The sequence below is a fragment of the Physella acuta genome, unplaced genomic scaffold (assembly GCF_028476545.2).
Source record: "Physella acuta isolate Inbredline_101_S28 unplaced genomic scaffold, ASM2847654v3 ptg000155l, whole genome shotgun sequence".
Taxonomy (NCBI): domain Eukaryota; kingdom Metazoa; phylum Mollusca; class Gastropoda; family Physidae; genus Physella; species Physella acuta.
Genome location: NW_026731674.1, coordinates 1045830 through 1065866, shown reverse-complemented (window position 1 = coordinate 1065866; position 20037 = coordinate 1045830). Strand labels below are relative to the sequence as shown.

Below are 20037 nucleotides of genomic sequence, written 5' to 3'. Positions count from 1 at the left end.
AGCAACATTTGCTCACAAGGCAATGATAGGCAGAGGTTTAAAGTCAATGTAAAGCTGACATCATAAATGTCATCTAATGGGAAACCTGTTGTCATTCTATCCACTTTATCAACAGTATTGCTATTCATTTATCAACAGTATTGCTATTCATTTATCAACAGTATTGCTATTCATTTATCAACAGTATTGCTATTCATTTATCAACAGTATTGCTATTCATTTATCAACAGAATTGCTATTCATTTATCAACAGTATTGCTATTCATTTATCAACAGTATTGCTATTCATTTATCAACAGTATTGCTATTCATTTATCAACAGTATTGCTATTCATTTATCAACAGTATAGCTATTCATTTATCAACAGTATTGCTATTCATCCGGACAAAATCAAGGTAGCCACTGGTCAAGTGGCAGGGCATGAAGCTAGGGATACCAAGGTGATTTACCTTTATTTTACACCTGTTAGCTGTGCCACCTTTATTTTACACCTGTTAGCTGTGCCACCTTTGTTTTACACCTGTTAGCTGTGCCACCTTTGTTTTACACCTGTTAGCTGTGCCACCTTTGTTTTACACCTGTTAGCTGTGCCACCTTTGTTTTTACACCTGTTAGCTGTGCCACCTTTGTTTTTACACCTGTTGGCTGTGCCACCTTAGTTTTACACCTGTTGGCTGTGCCACCTTTGTTTTACACCTGTTAGCTGTGCCACCTTTGTTTTACACCTGTTAGCTGTGCCACCTTTGTTTTACACCTGTTGGCTGTGTGTGCCACCTTTGTTTTTACACCTGTTAGCTGTGCTAGCTTGCGTAGAAAAACTTAAGTTGATCAGCTGCTTTCTTTTATTGCTTCAAGCATCAAGGAAAGAAAAAATCTGGGTCAGGCTTCTCAGATGAATCTGTTGTAAGTAAGACATATTGAGACTGGTGTATGTCAGACATATTGAGACTGGTGTATGTCAGACATAATGAGACTGGTATGTGTAACATAATGAGACTTGTATGTGTAACATAATGAGACTTGTATGTGTAACATAATGAGACTTGTATGTGTAACATAATGAGACTTGTATGTGTAACATATTGAGACTGGTGTATGTGTAACATATTGAGACTGGTATGTGTAACATAATGAGACTTATATGTGTAACATAATGAGACTTGTATGTGTAACATAATGAGACTTGTATGTGTAACATAATGAGACTTGTATGTGTAACATAATGAGACTTGTATGTGTAACATATTGAGACTGGTGTATGTGTAACATATTGAGACTGGTATGTGTAACATAATGAGACTTGTATGTGTAACATAATGAGACTTGTATGTGTAACATAATGAGACTGGTGTATGTGTAACATAATGAGACTTGTATGTGTAACATATTGAGACTGGTATGTGTAACATAATGAGACTGGTATGTGTAACATAATGAGACTGGTATGTGTAACATAATGAGACTGGTATGTGTAACATAATGAGACTGGTGTATGTGTAACATAATGAGACTTGTGTATGTGTAACATAATGAGACTGGTATGTGTAACATAATGAGACTTATAATTGAAGAATTTATTCCTTAGCCCCATGTTAGAGTCTGGGATTCAGTCAGCCTAAACACGCTGTATGTTATTGGTCAGGGAGTCTTCAACCGGGCAGTCTGCTGCTTGTCTTTCTCTAAGCTGGTCAGTACTTGCCCTAATCCCATAGAAAAGATAGTTTGACTCCAAATAAAACCTACTTTGACCCCATACAAAACCTACTTTGACCCCATACAAAACCTACTTTGACCCCATACAAAACCTACTTTGACCCCATACAAAACCTACTTTGACCCCATACAAAACCTACTTTGACCCCATACAAAACCTACTTTGACCCCATACAAAACCTACTTTGACCCCATACAAAACCTACTTTGACCCCATACAAAACCTACTTTGACCCCATACAAAACCTACTTTGACCCCATACAAAACCTACTTTGACCCCATACAAAACCTACTTTGACCCCATACAAAACCTACTTTGACCCCATACAAAACCTACTTTGACCCCATACAAAACCTACTTTGACCCCATATAAAACCTACTTTGACCCCATACAAAACCTACTTTGACCCCATACAAAACCTACTTTGACCCCATACAAAACCTACTTTGACCCCATACAAAACCTACTTTGACCCCATATAAAACCTACTTTGACCCCATACAAAACCTACTTTGACCCCATACAAAACCTACTTTGACCCCATACAAAATCTACTTTGACCCCTGTTTCAGGATGGTGGCCAACATCTGGTTGTCGTTGATGAAGCTAACGAGCACATCATGTCCATCTGGGATTTAAGTAAAGAAAAACCTCACAAAGTAGCAGAGACCAAGGTGAGTTTCTCCCAGAGGGTTCAACTCTCTTCTGCTCATACACATGAGTTTCTCCCAGAGGGTTCAACTCTCATCTGCTCATACACATGAGTTTCTCCCAGAGGGTTCAACTCTCATCTGCTCATACACATGAGTTTCTCCCAGAGGGTTCAACTCTCATCTGCTCATACACATGAGTTTCTCCCAGAGGGTTCAACTCTCATCTGCTCATACACATGAGTTTCTCCCAGAGGGTTCAACTCTCATCTGCTCATACACATGAGTTTCTCCCAGAGGGTTCAACTCTCATCTGCTCATACACATGAGTTTCTCCCAGAGGGTTCAACTCTCATCTGCTCATACACATGAGTTTCTCCCAGAGGGTTCAACTCTCATCTGCTCATGATGTTGATGTTGTTTCAGAGCTCTGGAGACCCTGTGTTGGCCGTGGAGTACCACCCATCAGAGAAGAACCAGATTGTTTGCTGTGGTAAAGGACAGATCAGCTTCTGGTCCCTGGAAGGGGGATCTCTAGCTAAGAAGCAAGGCATTTTTGAAGTAAGTCATTAGCTGGCACTCTACTAGATTATCTAGTCAAGAAGAAGGGTACTGAAGTAGATTATCTATTATATTGATAACAAAAGTATTTTTAAAGTTTTCATCTCTATATTACTGAACCACTTTTTAACATTATTTCACAGAAATTTGAAAAGCCAAAATATGTTTTATGTTTGGCTTTTGCTGACAATGGTGATATTTTATCTGGCGACTCAAGTGGAAATATTTTTGTGTGGGGAAAAGGTTTGTGAAGAAAATTTTATATCTTGGGGTGAGCTGCAAAAGTTCTAGAAGTAAAATGATATTTAAGCTAACACCCCAACCCTAGGATAGGACAGACGAGCTAGTAAAGATCCCAACCCTAGGACAGACAAGCTAGTAAAGATCCCAACCCTAGGACAGACAAGCTAGTGAAGATCCCAACCCTAGGATAGGACAGACGAGCTAGTGAAGATCCCAACCCTAGGACAGACGAGCTAGTAAAGATCCCAACCCTAGGACAGACAAGCTAGTAAAGATCCCAACCCTAGGACAGACAAGCTAGTGAAGATCCCAACCCTAGGATAGGACAGACGAGCTAGTGAAGATCCCAACCCTAGGACAGACGAGCTAGTAAAGATCCCAACCCTAGGATAGGACAGACAAGCTAGTGAAGATCCCAACCCTAGGACAGACAAGCTAGTGAAGATCCCAACCCTAGGATAGGACAGACAAGCTAGTGAAGATCCCAACCCTAGGACAGACGAGCTAGTAAAGATCCCAACCCTAGGATAGGACAGACAAGCTAGTGAAGATCCCAACCCTAAGACAGACAAGCTAGTGAAGATCCCAACCCTAGGACAGACAAGCTAGTGAAGATCCCAACCCTAAGACAGACAAGCTAGTGAAGATCCCAACCCTAAGACAGACAAGCTAGTGAAGATCCCAACCCTAGGACAGACAAGCTAGTAAAGATCCCAACCCTAGGACAGACAAGCTAGTAAAGATCCCAACCCTAGGATAGGACAGACAAGCTAGTAAAGATCCCAACCCTAGGACAGACGAGCTAGTGAAGATCCCAACCCTAGGACAGACAAGCTAGTAAAGATCCCAACCCTAGGATAGGACAGACAAGCTAGTAAAGATCCCAACCCTAGGACAGACAAGCTAGTGAAGATCCCAACCCTAGGACAGACAAGCTAGTAAAGATCCCAACCCTAGGACAGACAAGCTAGTAAAGATCCCAACCCTAGGATAGGACAGACAAGCTAGTAAAGATCCCAACCCTAGGACAGACAAGCTAGTGAAGATCCCAACCCTAGGACAGACAAGCTAGTAAAGATCCCAACCCTAGGACAGACAAGCTAGTAAAGATCCCAACCCTAGGATAGGACAGACAAGCTAGTGAAGATCCCAACCCTAGGACAGACAAGCTAGTGAAGATCCCAACCCTAGGACAGACAAGCTAGTGAAGATCCCAACCCTAGGACAGACAAGCTAGTGAAGATCCCAACCCTAGGACAGACAAGCTAGTGAAGATCCCAACCCTAGGATAGGACAGACGAGCTAGTGAAGATCCCAACCCTAGGACAGACAAGCTAGTGAAGATCCCAACCCTAGGATAGGACAGACAAGCTAGTGAAGATCCCAACCCTAGGACAGACAAGCTAGTGAAGATCCCAACCCTAGGATAGGACAGACAAGCTAGTGAAGATCCCAACCCTAGGACAGACAAGCTAGTGAAGATCCCAACCCTAGGATAGGACAGACGAGCTAGTGAAGATCCCAACCCTAGGACAGACAAGCTAGTGAAGATCCCAACCCTAGGACAGACAAGCTAGTGAAGATCCCAACCCTAGGATAGGACAGACGAGCTAGTGAAGATCCCAACCCTAGGACAGAAATGCTAGTGAAGATCCCAACCCTAGGATAGGACAGACAAGCTAGTGAAGATCCCAACCCTAGGACAGACAAGCTAGTGAAGATCCCAACCCTAGGATAGGACAGACAAGCTAGTGAAGATCCCAACCCTAGGACAGACAAGCTAGTGAAGATCCCAACCCTAGGACAGACAAGCTAGTGAAGATCCCAACCCTAGGATAGGACAGACAAGCTAGTGAAGATCCCAACCCTAGGACAGACAAGCTAGTGAAGATCCCAACCCTAGGACAGACAAGCTAGTAAAGATCCCAACCCTAGGACAGACAAGCTAGTGAAGATCCCAACCCTAGGACAGACAAGCTAGTGAAGATCCCAACCCTAGGACAGACGAGCTAGTAAAGATCCCAACCCTAGGACAGACAAGCTAGTGAAGATCCCAACCCTAGGACAGACAAGCTAGTGAAGATCCCAACCCTAGGACAGACAAGCTAGTGAAGATCCCAACCCTAGGACAGACAAGCTAGTGAAGATCCCAACCCTAGGACAGACAAGCTAGTGAAGATCCCAACCCTAGGACAGACAAGCTAGTGAAGATCCCAACCCTAGGACAGACAAGCTAGTGAAGATCCCAACCCTAGGACAGACGAGCTAGTAAAGATCCCAACCCTAGGATAGGACAGACGAGCTAGTGAAGTAAAATGGTCTTAGCAAAACTTTTCCTGAGTTTTAGCAAGAGACTCTGACAGCCACCAACTTTCTTCTGATCACAAATAATGTCTCACCAAAAGTCGTACATCAGCTACAGAACTTTCTTCTGATCACAAATAATGTCTCACCAAAAGTCGTACATCAGCTACAGAAGCATTGTATAGCACAGTAGGGTGTGTTAAGTTGTAGGTAGCTAGAGGATCTTGGTGGCAGAACATAAACCCTCAGTTACCTGTTGCAGGTAGTCAGAGGATCTCTGTAGCAATACCATCTGCACATGAAGGAGGTGTGTTTTCTCTGTGTGTGATGAAGGATGGGACTCTGCTGTCAGGTGGGGGAAAGGACAGGAAAATCATCCAGTGGGACAGCAGCACGTACAAGAAGTCTGGCCAAGAAACTGAGGTCTGACCAAAACTATTTATAGGGCTGGTAAGCAGGTCATCAAACAGTTCTATGGCTCATGCAGGTTTTATTGAGCGGTAGAACTGGTTGGTGAGCTATTTACCAGACCTATTCTTACCTACTGCAATTATCAAATTGATGTTCATTCAAAATTTTCTTCAACACCACCCTCATGAAATGAAATGTTCCCCACCCTCATAAAATGTTCCCCACCCTCATAAAATGTTCCCCACCCTCATGAAATGTTCCCCACCCTCATGAAATGTTCCCCACCCTCATGAAATGTTCCCCACCTCATGAAATGTTCCCCACCTCATGAAATGTTCCCCACCCTCATGAAATGTTCCCCACCTCATGAAATGTTCCCCACCCTCATGAAATGTTCCCCACCCTCATGAAATGTTCCCCATCCACAGCTGTCAGAAAGTTTTGGCCCAGTGCGCACCATCAGCCAGGGCAAGGGAGGTCTGATCCTAGTGGGGACCACAAGGAACTGTGTGCTACAGGGCACATTAGAGCTGGACTTTACACTTGTTGTACAGGTAGGGGCAGCCCAGGGCCACACAGATAATATAAGTTTGTATTTATCCCAGGGCCACACGGATGATATAAGTTTGTATTTATCCCAGGGCCACATGTATAAGTTTGTATTTATCCCAGGGCCACATGTATAAGTTTGTGTTTGTCCCAGGGCCACATGTATAAGTTTGTATTTATCCCAGGGCCACACGGATGATATAAGTTTGTATTTATCCCAGGGCCACATGTATAAGTTTGTATTTATCCCAGGGCCACATGTATAAGTTTGTGTTTGTCCCAGGGCCACATGTATAAGTTTGTGTTTATCCCAGGGCCACATGTATAAGTTTGTATTTATCCCAGGGCCACATGTATAAGTTTGTATTTGTCCCAGGGCCACACGTATAAGTTTGTGTTTGTCCCAGGGCCACATGTATAAGTTTGTATTTATCCCAGGGCCACATGTATAAGTTTGTGTTTGTCCCAGGGCCACATGTATAAGTTTGTGTTTATCCCAGGGCCACATGTATAAGTTTGTATTTATCCCAGGGCCACATGTATAAGTTTGTATTTGTCCCAGGGCCACACGTATAAGTTTGTGTTTGTCCCAGGGCCACATGTATAAGTTTGTATTTATCCCAGGGCCACATCGATAATATAAGTTTGTATTTGTCCCAGGGCCACACGTATAAGTTTGTGTTTATCCCAGGGCCACATGTATAAGTTTGTATTTATCCCAGGGCCACATCGATAATATAAGTTTGTATTTGTCCCAGGGCCACATGTATAAGTTTGTATTTATCCCAGGGCCACACGTATAAGTTTGTGTTTGTCCCAGGGCCACATGTATAAGTTTGTATTTATCCCAGGGCCACATCGATAATATAAGTTTGTATTTGTCCCAGGGCCACATGTATAAGTTTGTATTTATCCCAGGGCCACATGTATAAGTTTGTATTTATCCCAGGGCCACATGTATAAGTTTGTATTTATCCCAGGGCCACACAGATAATATAAGTTTGTATTTATCCCAGGGCCACATGTATAAGTTTGTATTTATCCCAGGGCCACATGTATAAGTTTGTATTTAACCCAGGGCCACATGTATAAGTTTGTATTTATCCCAGGGCCACATGTATAAGTTTGTATTTATCCCAGGGCCACACGGATGATATAAGTGTGTATTTATCCCAGGGCCACACAGATAATATAAGTTTGTATTTATCCCAGGGCCACATGTATAAGTTTGTATTTATCCCAGGGCCACACAGATGATATAAGTTTGTATTTATCCCAGGGCCACACGGATGATATAAGTTTGTATTTATCCCAGGGCCACACGGATCATATAAGTTTGTATTTATCCCAGGGCCACACAGATGATATAAGTTTGTATTTATCCCAGGGCCACACGGATGATATAAGTTTGTATTTATCCCAGGGCCACACAGATAATATAAGTTTGTATTTATCCCAGGGCCACACGGATGATATAAGTTTGTATTTATCCCAGAGCCACACGGATGATATAAGTTTGTATTTATCCCAGGGCCACACGGATGATATAAGTTTGTATTTATCCCAGGGCCACACAGATAATATAAGTTTGTATTTATCCCAGGGCCACATGTATAAGTTTGTATTTATCCCAGGGCCACACGGATGATATAAGTTTGTATTTATCCCAGGGCCACATGTATAAGTTTGTATTTATCCCAGAGCCACACGGATGATATAAGTTTGTATTTATCCCAGGGCCACATGTATAAGTTTGTATTTATCCCAGGGCCACACAGATGATATAAGTTTGTATTTATCCCAGGGCCACATGTATAAGTTTGTATTTGTCCCAGGGCCACATGTATAAGTTTGTATTTATCCCAGGGCCACATGTATAAGTTTGTATTTATCCCAGGGCCACATGTATAAGTTTGTATTTATCCCAGGGCCACACGGATGATATAAGTTTGTATTTATCCCAGGGCCACATGTATAAGTTTGTATTTGTCCCAGGGCCACACGTATAAGTTTGTGTTTGTCCCAGGGCCACATGTATAAGTTTGTATTTATCCCAGGGCCACATGTATAAGTTTGTATTTATCCCAGGGCCACACAGATAATATAAGTTTGTATTTATCCCAGGGCCACATGTATAAGTTTGTATTTATCCCGGGGCCACATGTATAAGTTTGTATTTATCCCAGGGCCACACGGATGATATAAGTTTGTATTTATCCCAGGGCCACACGGATGATATAAGTTTGTATTTATCCCAGGGCCACATGTATAAGTTTGTATTTGTCCCAGGGCCACACGTATAAGTTTGTGTTTGTCCCAGGGCCACATGTATAAGTTTGTATTTATCCCAGGGCCACATGTATAAGTTTGTATTTATCCCAGGGCCACACAGATAATATAAGTTTGTATTTATCCCAGGGCCACATGTATAAGTTTGTATTTATCCCGGGGCCACATGTATAAGTTTGTATTTATCCCAGGGCCACACGGATGATATAAGTTTGTATTTATCCCAGGGCCACACGGATGATATAAGTTTGTATTTATCCCAGGGCCACACAGATGAACTATGGGGCTTGTCAAGCCACCCATCCCAGCACCAATTTCTCACCTGTGGGACTGACAAGCAGCTTTACCTGTGGGACTCACAGTCCAGGGCCGTAGTCTGGAGCAAAGAGATGAATGTAAGACATCACACATCACACACATCCCCACACACACACACATCCCCACACACACATCACCACACACACATCACCACACACACACACACACATCCCCACACACACATCCCCACACACACATCCCCACAAGCACATCCCCACACACACACACATCCCCACACACACATCCCCACACCCATCACCACACCACACACCCATCACCACACCACACACCCATCACCACACACCCATCACCACACACCCATCACCACACACACATCACCACACACCCATCACCACACACACATCACCACACACCCATCACCACACACACATCCCCACACACCCATCACCACACACACATCACCACACACACATCACCACACCACACACCCATCACCACACACACATCCCCACACCACACACCCATCACCACACACCCATCACCACACACACATCCCCACACACCCATCACCACACACACATCACCACACCACACACACATCACCACACACCCATCACCACACACCCATCACAGTCATCAACACACCCATCACCACACACATCCCCACACACACATCATCACACACCCATCACCACACACGCATCACCACACACCCATCCCCACACCACACACCCATCCCCACACCACACACCCATCACCACACACCCATTACCACACACCCATCACCACACACCCATCACCACACACCCATCACCACACACACATCACCACACACCCATCACCACACACCCATCACCACACACCCATCCCCACACACCCATCCCCACACCACACACCCATCACCACACACCCATCACCACACACCCATCACCACACACCCATCACCACACACCCATCCCCACACCACACACCCATCCCCACACACCCATCCCCACACCACACACCCATCACCACACACCCATCACCACACACCCATCACCACACACCCATCACCACACACCCATCACCACACACCCATCACCACACACCCATCCCCACACACCCATCCCCACACCACACACCCATCACCACACACACATCACCACACACCCATCACCACACACCCATCACCACACACCCATCACCACACACCCATCCCCACACCACACACCCATCACCACACACCCATCCCCACACCACACACCCATCACCACACACCCATCACCACACACCCATCCCCACACCACACACCCATCACCACACACCCATCACCACACACACATCCCCACACACCCATCACCACACACACATCACCACACACCCATCACCACACACCCATCACCACACACCCATCACCACACCACACACCCATCATCACACACCCATCCCCACACCACACACCCATCACCACACACACATCCCCACACACCCATCACCACACACCCATCACCACACACCCATCACCACACACCCATTTCCACACCACACACCCATTTCCACACCACACACTCATCTTCACACCACACACCCATCACCACACACCCATCACCACACACTTATCACCACACACCCATCAACACACACCCATTTCCACACCACACACTCATCTACACACACATCACCATACACCTTTGTGTATTCTCAATGAGTTTTGTCAATGAGTATTTCTTTACCTGTGTGAATGATACAGACGGTTGTGTGAATGATACAGACGGCTGTGTGAATGATACAGACGGTTGTGTGAATGATACAGACGGCTGTGTGAATGATACAGACGGCTGTGTGAATGATACAGACGGTTGTGTGAATGATACAGACGGCTGTGTGAATGATACAGACGGTTGTGTGAATGATACAGACGGTTGTGTGAATGATACAGACGGTTGTGTGAATGATACAGACAGCTGTGTGAATGATACAGACGGCTGTGTGAATGATACAGATGGCTGTGTGAATGATACAGACGGCTGTGTGAATGATACAGACGGCTGTGTGAATGACTTTCTTCTCCCTCCTCAGGACCCAATCCACAGCTGCTGTTTCCATCCCAAAGGGGGGATTGTAGCGGTGGGGACCAATGTGGCGCGCTGGCTGGTTTTAGACCTGGCCACACATGAGATTGTTTCTGTGCACACAGATGGCAATGAGCAAATTGAGTGCATCCAGTACTCCCCAGGTAAGTGCAATTAGTACACTCCAGGTGAGCCAGTAGTCCCCAGGTGAGCCAGTAGTCCCCAGGTAAGCGCAATTAGTACACTCCAGGTGAGCCAGTAGTCCCCAGGTGAGCCAGTAGTCCCTAGGTGAGCCAGTAGTCCCCAGGTGAGCCAGTAGTCCCCAGGTGAGACAGTAGTCCCCAGGTGAGCCAGTAGTCCCCAGGTGAGCCAGTAGTCCCCAGGTGAGCCAGTAGTCCCAGTAGTCCCCAGGTGAGCCGGTAGTCCCCAGGTGAGCCAGTAGTCCCCAGGTGAGCCAGTAGTCCCCAGGTGAGCCAGTAGTCCCCAGGTGAGCCAGTAGTCCCCAGGTGAGCCAGTAGTCCCAGTAGTCCCCAGGTGAGCCGGTAGTCCCCAGGTGAGCCAGTAGTCCCCAGGTGAGCCAGAAGTCCCCAGGTGAGCCAGTAGTCCCCAGGTGAGTCAGTAGTCCCCAGGTGAGCTAGTAGTCCCAGTAGTCCCCAGGTGAGCCAGTAGTCCCCAGGTGAGCCAGTAGTCCCCAGGTGAGCCAGTAGTCCCAGTAGTCCCCAGGTGAGCCAGTAGTCCCCAGGTGAGCCAGTAGTCCCCAGGTGAGCCAGTAGTCCCCAGGTGAGCCAGTAGTCCCCAGGTGAGCCAGTAGTCCCCAGGTGAGCCAGTAGTCCCCAGTAGTCCCAGTAGTCCCCAGGTGAGCCAGTAGTCCCCAGGTGAGCCAGAAGTCCCCAGGTGAGCCAGTAGTCCCCAGGTGAGCCAGTAGTCCCCAGATGAGCCAGAAGTCCCCAGGTGAGCCAGTAGTCCCCAGGTGAGCCAGTAGTCCCCAGGTGAGCCAGTAGTCCCCAGTAGTCCCCAGGTGAGCCAGTAGTCCCCAGGTGAGCCATTAGTCCCCAGGTGAGCCAGTAGTCCCCAGGTGAGCCAGTAGTCCCAGTAGTCCCCAGGTGAGCCAGTAGTCCCCAGGTGAGCCATTAGTCCCCAGGTGAGCCAGTAGTCCCCAGGTGAGCCAGTAGTCCCAGTAGTCCCCAGGTGAGCCAGTAGTCCCCAGGTGAGCCAGTAGTCCCCAGGTGAGCCAGTAGTCCCCAGGTGAGCCAGTAGTCCCCAGGTGAGCCAGTAGTCCCCAGGTGAGCCAGTAGTCCCCAGGTGAGCCAGTAGTCCCCAGGTGAGCCAGTAGTCCCCAGGTGAGCCAGTAGTCCCCAGGTGAGCCAGTAGTCCCCAGGTGAGCCAGTAGTCCCCAGGTGAGCCACTAGTCCCAGTAGTCCCCAGGTGAGCCAGTAGTCCCCAGGTGAGCCAGTAGTCCCCAGGTGAGCCAGTAGTCCCCAGGTGAGCCAGTAGTCCCCAGGTGAGCCAGTAGTCCCCAGGTGAGCCAGTAGTCCCCAGATGAGCCAGTAGTCCCCAGGTGAGCCAGTAGTCCCCAGGTGAGCCAGTAGTCCCCAGGTGAGCCAGTAGTCCCCAGGTGAGCCAGTAGTCCCCAGGTGAGCCAGTAGTCCCCAGGTGAGCCAGTAGTCCCCAGGTGAGCCAGTAGTCCCCAGGTGAGCCAGTAGTCCCCAGGTGAGCCAGTAGTCCCCAGGTGAGCCAGTAGTCCCCAGGTGAGCCAGTAGTCCCCAGGTGAGCCAGTAGTCCCCAGGTGAGCCACTAGTCCCAGTAGTCCCCAGGTGAGCCAGTAGTCCCCAGGTGAGCCAGTAGTCCCCAGGTGAGCCAGTAGTCCCCAGGTGAGCCAGTAGTCCCCAGGTGAGCCAGTAGTCCCCAGGTGAGCCAGTAGTCCCCAGGTGAGCCAGTAGTCCCCAGATGAGCCAGTAGTCCCCAGGTGAGCCAGTAGTCCCCAGGTGAGCCAGTAGTCCCCAGGTGAGCCAGTAGTCCCCAGGTGAGCCAGTAGTCCCCAGGTGAGCCAGTAGTCCCCAGATGAGCCAGTAGTCCCCAGGTGAGCCAGTAGTCCCCAGGTGAGCCAGTAGTCCCCAGGTGAGCCAGTAGTCCCCAGATGAGCCAGTAGTCCCCAGGTGAGCCAGTAGTCCCCAGATGAGCCAGTAGTCCCCAGATGAGCCAGTAGTCCCAGTAGTCCCAGTAGTCCCCAGGTGAGCCAGTAGTCCCCAGATGAGCCAGTAGTCCCCAGGTGAGCCAGTAGTCCCCAGGTGAGCCAGTAGTCCCCAGATGAGCCAGTAGTCCCCAGGTGAGCCAGTAGTCCCCAGGTGAGCCAGTAGTCCCAGTAGTCCCAGTAGTCCCCAGATGAGCCAGTAGTCCCCAGATGAGCCAGTAGTCCCCAGGTGAGCCAGTAGTCCCCAGGTGAGCCAGTAGTCCCCAGATGAGCCAGTAGTCCCCAGGTGAGCCAGTAGTCCCCAGATGAGCCAGTAGTCCCCAGGTGAGCCAGTAGTCCCCAGGTGAGCCAGTAGTCCCAGTAGTCCCCAGGTGAGCCAGTAGTCCCCAGGTGAGCCAGTAGTCCCCAGGTGAGCCAGTAGTCCCAGTAGTCCCCAGGTGAGCCAGTAGTCCCCAGGTGAGCCAGTAGTCCCCAGGTGAGCCAGTAGTCCCAGTAGTCCCCAGGTGAGCCAGTAGTCCCCAGGTGAGCCAGTAGTCCCCAGATGAGCCAGTAGTCCCCAGGTGAGCCAGTAGTCCCCAGGTGAGCCAGTAGTCCCAGTAGTCCCCAGGTGAGCCAGTAGTCCCAGTAGTCCCCAGATGAGCCAGTAGTCCCCAGGTGAGCCAGTAGTCCCCAGATGAGCCAGTAGTCCCCAGGTGAGCCAGTAGTCCCCAGGTGAGCCAGTAGTCCCCAGATGAGCCAGTAGTCCCCAGGTGAGCCAGTAGTCCCCAGGTGAGCCAGTAGTCCCCAGATGAGCCAGTAGTCCCCAGGTGAGCCAGTAGTCCCCAGGTGAGCCAGTAGTCCCCAGATGAGCCAGTAGTCCCCAGGTGAGCCAGTAGTCCCCAGATGAGCCAGTAGTCCCCAGGTGAGCCAGTAGTCCCCAGGTGAGCCAGTAGTCCCCAGATGAGCCAGTAGTCCCCAGGTGAGCCAGTAGTCCCCAGATGAGCCAGTAGTCCCCAGATGAGCCAGTAGTCCCCAGGTGAGCCAGTAGTCCCCAGGTGAGCCAGTAGTCCCCAGGTGAGCCAGTAGTCCCCAGGTGAGCCAGTAGTCCCCAGATGAGCCAGTAGTCCCCAGATGAGCCAGTAGTCCCCAGGTGAGCCAGTAGTCCCCAGGTGAGCCAGTAGTCCCCAGGTGAGCCAGTAGTCCCCAGGTGAGCCAGTAGTCCCCAGGTGAGCCAGTAGTCCCCAGGTGAGCCAGTAGTCCCCAGATGAGCCAGTAGTCCCCAGGTGAGCCAGTAGTCCCCAGGTGAGCCAGTAGTCCCCAGGTGAGCCAGTAGTCCCCAGATGAGCCAGCATGTAAATTGTTTTCTTCCCCGTAGATGGCTCTCTCTTGGCAATTGGATCACGTGACAACTATATTTACATCTATGCTGTGTCTGAGGATGGGAAAAAGTACTCCAAGCTTGGCAGATGCTCTGTAAGTCCTAATGGCATTTACTTTTCTCCTTTTAAGTGCATTCTTACATAAAAACTTGTTATTAAAACATTTTTTGTGCATTTTTTTCAGTACTTAAAATTTTTTTTAGTACAATAGCCTTGAAAAGTCTATGTAATCATACTCAATTTAAAAAAAAATCTTTTTAAAAATATGTCCAGCAATAAAATTATCAATTACACTCATTTTAAATTTTTGTATTGAAATAAAGCCGTTGAAAAGCCATTTAGAATTATTTATATCAATTGAAATCTTTTCAAAAACTGCCCTCAACCTCTCCTTGAAGTCAACCCAAAAAAGTCAATGTTCAATGATAAAACACACACTAGTGATCTATGGTGTACAGCCTAGTATTGTATTTATATTAAATAGTATGACATCCCCCTATCACATCAACACCCTTACTCTGTTAATCCAAGTTAAAAATTAGTGTTTGCTAAATTACTGTTATATTACTAGCAATTATTTGTTTGACTATTTCTAGCCTTAATAAAACCGGAAGTGATTTTGTACTAATCACACAAATGTTATAAAATCTGCTTTCTGGCAACAAAAATTTGAAATAATTTGGAACCAGTTTTTTAAACCTATAGAGTTCCATGACCAAAAACACTTACGCAGCAAATGAACATGATAATGCATTTTAATAGCGCAGAATAGTATTATGACAGCCTACTAATTTCAGAAAATTTTAATTAGTTAAAAAAAAAAAATTAGTAATCCAATTAAGTCAAATTATATGATAACAGATCGCATTGTCATCCGGGTCTTGACCCACGTGCCAAATTTCAGAGAAATCAGTCGATTAGAAGTGCTCAAAATTTTGATCTATTTTGATCTATGAAGACAGACAAAAAAGACATGACGAGAAAGCAAGTTAAATAAAAGCTTGTAAAAAGCCAGGCAAAAAACTCATTTGTGACCAGATACATTGAACAGGGAGCTGTCAAAAACAATTAAAATGGCACAGAATTGGATAGAGTAAAATTTCTTTTTTTGGTTTGCTTAGTCCTGAGATATATAGTAATATAAACTGTTTGAGTTGGTTTGGTGTCCTGCTTAGTCCTGAGATACATATAGTGATATAAACTGTTTGAGTTGATTTGGTGTACCTGCTTAGTCCTGAGATATATAGTGATATAAACTGTTTGAGTTGGTTTGGTGTACCTGCTTAGTCCTGAGATATATATAGTAATATAAACTGTTTGAGTTGGTTTGGTGTACCTGCTTAGTCCTGAGATATATAGTGATATAAACTGTTTGAGTTGGTTTGGTGTACCTGCTTAGTCCTGAGATATATAGTGATATAAACTGTTTGAGTTGGTTTGGTGTACCTGCTTAGTCCTGAGATATATATAGTAATATAAACTGTTTAGGTTGGTTTGGTGTACCTGCTTAGTCCTGAGATATATATAGTGATATAAACTGTTTGAGTTGGTTTGGTGTACCTGCTTAGTCCTGAGATACATATAGTGATATAAACTGTTTGAGTTGGTTTGGTGTACCTGCTTAGTCCTGAGATATATAGTGATATAAACTGTTTGAGTTGGTTTGGTGTACCTGCTTAGTCCTGAGATATATATAGTGATATAAACTGTTTAGGTTGGTTTGGTGTACCTGCTTAGTCCTGAGATATATATAGTGATATAAACTGTTTGAGTTGGTTTGGCGTACCTGCTTAGTCCTGAGATATATATAGTGATATAAACTGTTTGAGTTGGTTTGGTGTACCTGCTTAGTCCTGAGATATATAGTGATATAAACTGTTTGAGTTGGTTTGGTGTACCTGCTTAGTCCTGAGATATATATAGTGATATAAACTGTTTGAGTTGGTTTGGTGTACCTGCTTAGTCCTGAGATATATAGTGATATAAACTGTTTGAGTTGATTTGGTGTACCTGCTTAGTCCTGAGATATATAGTGATATAAACTGTTTGAGTTGGTTTGGTGTACCTGCTTAGTCCTGAGATATATATAGTGATATAAACTTGAGGTCCTTGACATTTTAGGGTCACTCCAGCTTCATCACCCACCTGGACTGGTCACAAGACAGCCAGCATCTAATGAGTAACTCAGGGGATTACGAGCTTCTTTTCTGTAAGTCTACACTCACCTGTTGGTAACCTACACTCACCTCTTTGTAACCTACACTCACCTCTTTGTAACCTACACTCACCTGTTTGTAACCTAGACTCACCTCTTTGTAACCTACACTCACCTGTTTGTAACCTACACTCACCTGTTTGTAACCTACACTCACCTGTTTGTAACCTACACTCACCTGTTTGTAACCTACACTCACCTCTTTGTAACCTAGACTCACCTGTTTGTAACCTACACTCACCTGTTTGTAACCTACACTCACCTGTTTGTAACCTACACTCACCTCTTTGTAACCTACACTCACCTGTTTGTAACCTACACTCACCTCTTTGTAACCTACACTCACCTGTTTGTAACCTACACTCACCTGTTTGTAACCTACACTCACCTCTTTGTAACCTACACTCACCTGTTTGTAACCTACACTCACCTGTTTGTAACCTACACTCACCTCTTTGTAACCTACATTCACCTGTTTGTAACCTACACTCACCTCTTTGTAACCTACATTCACCTGTTTGTAACCTACACTCACCTGTTTGTAACCTAGACTCACCTGTTTGTAACCTAGACTCACCTGTTTGTAACCTACACTCACCTGTTTGTAACCTACACTCACCTGTTTGTAACCTAGACTCACCTGTTCTGTTTGTAACCTACACTCACCTGTTTGTAACCTAGACTCACCTGTTCTGTTTGTAACCTAGACTCACCTGTTTGTAACCTACACTCACCTGTTTGTAACCTACACTCACCTGTTTGTAACCTACACTCACCTGTTTGTAACCTACACTCACCTGTTTGTAACCTACACTCACCTGTTTGTAACCTACACTCACCTGTTTGTAACCTACACTCACCTGTTTGTAACCTACACTCACCTGTTTGTAACCTACACTCACCTGTTTGTAACCTACACTCACCTCTTTGTAACCTAGACTCACCTGTTTGTAACCTACACTCACCTGTTTGTAACCTACACTCCCCTGTTTGTAACCTACACTCACCTCTTTGTAACCTACACTCACCTCTTTGTAACCTACACTCACCTGTTTGTAACCTACACTCACCTCTTTGTAACCTAGACTCACCTGTTTGTAACCTACACTCACCTGTTTGTAACCTACACTCACCTGTTTGTAACCTACACTCACCTGTTTGTAACCTACACTCACCTCTTTGTAACCTAGACTCACCTGTTTGTAACCTACACTCACCTGTTTGTAACCTACACTCACCTGTTTGTAACCTACACTCACCTCTTTGTAACCTACACTCACCTGTTTGTAACCTACACTCACCTCTTTGTAACCTACACTCACCTGTTTGTAACCTACACTCACCTGTTTGTAACCTACACTCACCTCTTTGTAACCTACACTCACCTGTTTGTAACCTACACTCACCTCTTTGTAACCTAGACTCACCTGTTTGTAACCTACACTCACCTGTTTGTAACCTAGACTCACCTGTTCTGTTTGTAACCTACACTCACCTGTTTGTAACCTAGACTCACCTGTTCTGTTTGTAACCTAGACTCACCTGTTTGTAACCTACACTCACCTGTTTGTAACCTACACTCACCTGTTTGTAACCTACACTCACCTGTTTGTAACCTACACTCACCTGTTTGTAACCTACACTCACCTGTTTGTAACCTACACTCACCTGTTTGTAACCTACACTCACCTGTTTGTAACCTACACTCACCTGTTTGTAACCTACACTCACCTGTTTGTAACCTAGACTCACCTGTTTGTAACCTAGACTCACCTGTTCTGTTTGTAACCTAGACTCACCTGTTTGTAACCTAGACTCACCTGTTTGTAACCTACACTCACCTGTTTGTAACCTACACTCACCTGTTTGTAACCTACACTCAACTGTTTGTAACCTACACTCACCTGTTTGTAACCTACACTCAACTGTTTGTAACCTACACTCACCTGTTTGTAACCTACACTCACCTCTTTGTAACCTAGACTCACCTGTTTGTAACCTACACTCACCTGTTTGTAACCTACACTCACCTGTTTGTAACCTACACTCACCTGTTTGTAACCTACACTCACCTGTTTGTAACCTACACTCAACTGTTTGTAACCTACACTCACCTGTTTGTAACCTACACTCACCTCTTTGTAACCTAGACTCACCTGTTTGTAACCTACACTCACCTGTTTGTAACCTACACTCACCTGTTTGTAACCTACACTCACCTCTTTGTAACCTACACTCACCTGTTTGTAACCTACACTCACCTGTTTGTAACCTACACTCACCTGTTTGTAACCTACACTCACCTGTTTGTAACCTACACTCAACTGTTTGTAACCTACACTCACCTGTTTGTAACCTACACTCACCTCTTTGTAACCTAGACTCACCTGTTTGTAACCTACACTCACCTGTTTGTAACCTACACTCACCTGTTTGTAACCTACACTCACCTGTTTGTAACCTACACTCACCTGTTTGTAACCTACACTCACCTGTTTGTAACCTACACTCACCTGTTTGTAACCTAGACTCACCTGTTTGTAACCTACACTCCCCTGTTTGTAACCTACACTCACCTCTTTGTAACCTACACTCACCTGTTTGTAACCTACACTCACCTCTTTGTAACCTAGACTCACCTGTTCTGTTTGTAACCTACACTCACCTGTTTGTAACCTACACTCACCTGTTTGTAACCTACACTCACCTCTTTGTAACCTAGACTCACCTGTTCTGTTTGTAACCTAGACTCACCTGTTTGTAACCTAGACTCACCTGTTTGTAACCTACACTCACCTGTTCTGTTTGTAACCTAGACTCACCTGTTTGTAACCTAGACTCACCTGTTTGTAACCTACACTCACCTGTTTGTAACCTACACTCACCTGTTTGTAACCTACACTCACCTGTTTGTAACCTACACTCACCTGTTTGTAACCTACACTCACCTGTTTGTAACCTACACTCACCTCTTTGTAACCTAGACTCACCTGTTTGTAACCTACACTCACCTCTTTGTAACCTACACTCACCTGTTTGTAACCTACACTCACCTCTTTGTAACCTAGACTCACCTGTTCTGTTTGTAACCTAGACTCACCTGTTTGTAACCTAGACTCACCTGTTTGTAACCTACACTCACCTGTTCTGTTTGTAACCTACACTCACCTGTTTGTAACCTACACTCACCTCTTTGTAACCTACACTCACCTGTTCTGT

General features: G+C 46.0%; 1 protein-coding gene across 11 annotated transcripts in view; it reads left to right on the top strand.

The window, feature by feature from the left end:
* LOC131935712 (echinoderm microtubule-associated protein-like 2) overlaps positions 1-20037 on the top strand; it is a 64852-nt gene that overhangs the window by 40883 nt on the left and 3932 nt on the right. For 10 of the 11 annotated variants that reach the window (XM_059292273.1, XM_059292272.1, XM_059292274.1 and 7 more), the window contains 12 exons: positions 369-441; positions 857-904; positions 1587-1688; positions 2290-2391; positions 2794-2928; positions 3072-3171; positions 5738-5898; positions 6315-6440; positions 8988-9119; positions 11062-11218; positions 14600-14697; positions 16725-16812. In XM_059292273.1, coding sequence (XP_059148256.1) covers positions 369-441; positions 857-904; positions 1587-1688; positions 2290-2391; positions 2794-2928; positions 3072-3171; positions 5738-5898; positions 6315-6440; positions 8988-9119; positions 11062-11218; positions 14600-14697; positions 16725-16812 — 1322 coding nt within the window. The remainder of the gene's footprint in view (positions 1-368; positions 442-856; positions 905-1586; positions 1689-2289; positions 2392-2793; positions 2929-3071; positions 3172-5737; positions 5899-6314; positions 6441-8987; positions 9120-11061; positions 11219-14599; positions 14698-16724; positions 16813-20037) is intronic. The other variant, XM_059292275.1, reaches the window with a different exon arrangement.